General features: G+C 40.3%; 1 protein-coding gene across 1 annotated transcript in view; it reads left to right on the top strand.

The window, feature by feature from the left end:
* SPZ1 (spermatogenic leucine zipper 1) overlaps positions 1–3,033 on the top strand; it is a 14,051-nt gene extending 11,018 nt beyond the window's left edge. The window contains exon 3 of the mRNA XM_081825588.1: positions 1,832–3,033. Coding sequence (XP_081681714.1) covers positions 1,832–3,033 — 1,202 coding nt within the window. The remainder of the gene's footprint in view (positions 1–1,831) is intronic.
* Positions 3,034–4,108: the final 1,075 nt, after the last annotated feature.

Genomic DNA, 4,108 nt, shown 5'->3' with positions numbered 1-4,108 from the left:
TAATATATATGTATTACTACAATTAGCTAATATATATATATAATTTTAAATATTTTATTTATTTGACAGAGAGAGACACAGCGAGAGAGGGAACACAAGCAGGGGGAGTGGGAGAGGGAGAAGCAGGCTCTCCGTGGAGCAGGGAGCCCTATGTGGGGCTCGATCCCAGGACCCTGGGATCATGACCTGAGCCGAAGGCAGACGCTTAACGACTGAGCCACCCAGGTGCCCCGGTAATATCAGATTTATGTCCAAAAGCATCAAAAGCCACAAGCACAATAATAAAGAATACATTTATTTTCAAGTAGCCATGAAACACAAGTGAACACTGATAATTAGGCTAAAGAGAAAATATCAATTTCAAAAGGTAGAAATATTTTATTTTCTGATTACAAAGCAATAAAGCTAGAAATTAATTACCAAATCAGAAAAAAAAAACCTTCCCTTGTTTTGAAGGTTAAAACATTGTCTTAAATGATGGTTTAAGTCAAAGGGGAAATAGTGACAAAAGTTGGAATTTAAGACATGGAATGAAAGCGTAAGGGCAATGGGTAGCCTCTGTGGTATTATTGTATGAATTAGAAAATGTGCTCCTTCTTCAAGTAGAAAAGAAAGACCAGCACTGCTCTCTCTGTGACAGCCAGGACGCAAGGGCTCTGAGCCCAGCTGGCTGGAAGATGAGCATGAGGCTCAGGGAAATTAAAGGCAGAGTGAGTTGGTAGCTATGAAAGAAAAAAGCATACATTTCTTTTCTTTAAGGCAACTCCCTCCCCCTAAAAAAGAAACCTACTAAAGTATGAGTTTCCCCTTTAGATTGGAAGCAAACTTGTAGTTAGTGAAGGGCTTGCTAGTAAGATTTTGAAGGCCAAGAAAAAGTCTCACTTAAGGAATACTTTCTTTGAATTTAATAGTCTCAAGGTCCTGACTCCTAAGGCTAAAAAGACATAGCCCACTACAGGATTTAGTTGTTTCAAATGCTTCAGATAAATTATGCTATTTTTAGCAAATTCTTGTGGAAAGTAATGATTAAAATTTTATAGCACCTGTAAATGAATCAGGAGCAAGCTTATAAGCCTGTCTTAAAGGATGCCTGTATTTGAAGCCAAGAAAAGTCCCAGTTTGTAACTGTGTTAAGGAAGCATTCAGATATTCTCTTTTTACTGCAGTGAAATATTTTTGAATGGAGCGATTTCTGACATTATTTCTCTAAACTCACAAAAACATGAAGCACTTTTTGGGTTCTATTTTGTAATGACAACTTTCTTTTATGGCAACATGTCTCCTAGAATGGGAGCAATAAAGTTCTAGCTGCTGTGGAAAGTCCAGGGAAGATTTCTCACACCATGCACTTAGGTGGTAAAATGAACATACTGCCGTTGAGTTTGGGGTTGTAAGTAGTGGAAATGATTTAGGGAAGTCATTGAATACAGTTAGAGTGAGTTGAATAAAAACCTAGAAAAGTAGGGAAGGAAAGGACTGGCATAAAGATCTTTCTGGGGTGAAGAGTAGAAGTCGCTCAAGGTTGGTTTTGATTCATGAGTCACTGGGCAGGTGTTTAAGGCTTCTATTGTGACAAAAAGAAACAGAAGCTGGAGATAGGCTACTAGAGTGCAGTGACAGAATAAAGACCTGGTTGCTAGGGTCAGGAATAAACACCAGAAACTTGGAGAAGGAGAGATGGAGCCCTAGCTCCTGGTCCCCTTTCTCACCCTCCCTCCCCCTAGGTCATCTGAGATGTCACCTTCTACCTAAGCATCTTCTCCTTGGTTTCAGACTTCAGCTCTTGTCTCTGACTTCTGCTTAGTTCCACATTCTCTACCCATTTGCACAGAGGACCACCACCTTCTCTTCCCAGAATCTCTAAGGTGTTTCTGCTTGCTGCATGCTCTAATCACCAGCCCTACTAACTCAGCTGAGATGGAAGTGTCTACCCTCTCCAAAACTTTTAAGCCTACTCCTGATCTCAGTCAAGAGTCTTTGGACCCTAGGTTCATCATTGCCTTATTTGAAATTGGATCACCTCCCCTTGTCTCCTGGGGTTCTTTCCCTTCCCTAAACAACAGTGGCTGTCAAACGACTCAACAGCAGACTACACAGAAGTTTGAAAATCTCTTAAAAGAAATTAAAGATATTATTAAAAACGTGACAAGTTGTGAAGAGAAGATCACAGAAGCAAAAGATTCTTCTGAGGAAACCAGTATTTCTGAGGATGTGTCAGAACTGAAAGAAAAAATCAGAGAACTTGAGAAGATAAATAAAGTGTTATTGAACAACCTGCTTGGTAGTTCAGACCTAGAGAAAGAACAGAAGGCAAAAAACGGGGAGATGATCCTGGAAAACCAGAACAGCAGGGACACGGTACCAGTTTTTAGAAGGGATTTGGTAAATTGTCCAGAAGAAAATAGAGCCCTTAAGGAAACTCAACTAAGTGAGGAAAAAGTGACATACAGATTCCCTCCTGTTCAAGAAGAAAACATCAAACTTAGGAACAACATGGAGCAGTTACTGCAGGAAGCAGAACACTGGAACGTGCAACACACTGAGCTCAGTGAACTGATAAGATCCTGTCAGAAATCTCAGAAAGATATGCGAGAAACTCTTACAAATAATAGAGTGCATTTCCAAACTCAACCAAATCACGACGTGTCAGCTAAGCATGAATTGCTGGAACAAGTGAAGAAACTGGAACATGACACGTATTCATTGCATTTGATTGCAGCTTTGCTGGAAAATGAATGTCAAATCTTGCAGCAGAGAATAGAGCTTCTAAAGGAACTCCATGATCAGAAAGAGGGAACTCTGCCAGAGAAGCCAATTCAGATAAACTCTGAACAGGACAAGAAAAAACAGATGCTATCAGAAGCAGAGCATAAGCCGAAAATGCAAGAAAGAGAAGGTACATTTCCGAAAAAAGACAAGTTCTACAGAGGCCTGGATGCTTGTAGTAAGAAAGCACTTAATAACCGCTTCAATACTCATATTGCAAGAGGAGCTCTTGTGGAAAAAAAGAGACCAGCCAGCAGCCTAACTTAGAAAATACCAAAAGTAGAAGAAAAGGCAATTCTTCCAAAACTGTAATACATCAACTCCAGGCATACTCAATCATCAAACCTATGACAAGAACTATTGGTTCAACCAAGAGCGAGCTCCAGAGCAAGAAGATTAACACTTAACGTTATTCATTACCTCGGTAGTTACATAAGTTTGGTGTTTTGTGACCATTAGTGTCAACATCAACTTCATAACCTGTCATACAATTTGCTTGTTTTTTGTAGTTATTAGAGATCCTATGACACTGTAACCAAGAGGGAGAAGTTACAGGTCCAATTAATAAAGCTCTAAATAAAAACTAGAATGAACAATGAAAAGTTTTTTTTTCTTTAATCATTTACTGCGTTAGGGGAGTTCTGGAAGAAAAAAGTATATAACACTTTCATTGTGAACCTTTAAAGCTCACGTTTTAAATGCGTGTTTCCTTTTCCTATTTTTTTTTTTTTAAGATTTTACTTATTTATTTGAGAGAGAGAGCACCAGCAGGGGCAGAAGGAAAGGGAGAAGCAGACTTCCCACTGAGCAGGGAGCCGGATGCAGGGCACCATGCAGGGCTCCATGCACGGCTCCATACAGGGCTCGATCCCAGCACCCTGAGATCATGACCTGAGCCGAAGGCAGATGCTTAACGACTGAGCCACCCAGGCGCCCCTCCTTTCCTATTATACTGAAGTGTGGGAAGTACTGATGTAAAGAAGTTAAAAAAAAAAATGCTGATAAACCACCACAGAACAGTTTTTCTCTTCTCATAAATGTCCCCATTCCTTAGCACTATTTTTCATAATACTCCTCCCTTGCTCCTCCTCTAGTGAACAGTGGGCATATCAAGCAGCAGAGGCCCTTGGGGAAGGATACTTCAGCGGGTTTAGAAGAATAGATGTATATCTAGCTTTTGTTCTGTGTTGGCAAAAGTCCTCCCTTTCCTCCAGGTTGGGGGCAGTAGAATTACCCAGGGAAAGAGCAATAGCTTCCATTAAGGGAACTGGACTCCTGATTCCTGAAAAAATACAGCAGATGCATTTCTTCCTATTCCTCCCATTAAGTATGCTCAGTACCC

Source organism: Leptonychotes weddellii, chromosome 7 (genome assembly GCF_054177405.1).
Source record: "Leptonychotes weddellii isolate Sample4059 chromosome 7, ASM5417740v2, whole genome shotgun sequence".
NCBI lineage: Eukaryota > Metazoa > Chordata > Mammalia > Carnivora > Phocidae > Leptonychotes > Leptonychotes weddellii.
This window is presented reverse-complemented; position numbering and strand designations above follow the sequence as displayed.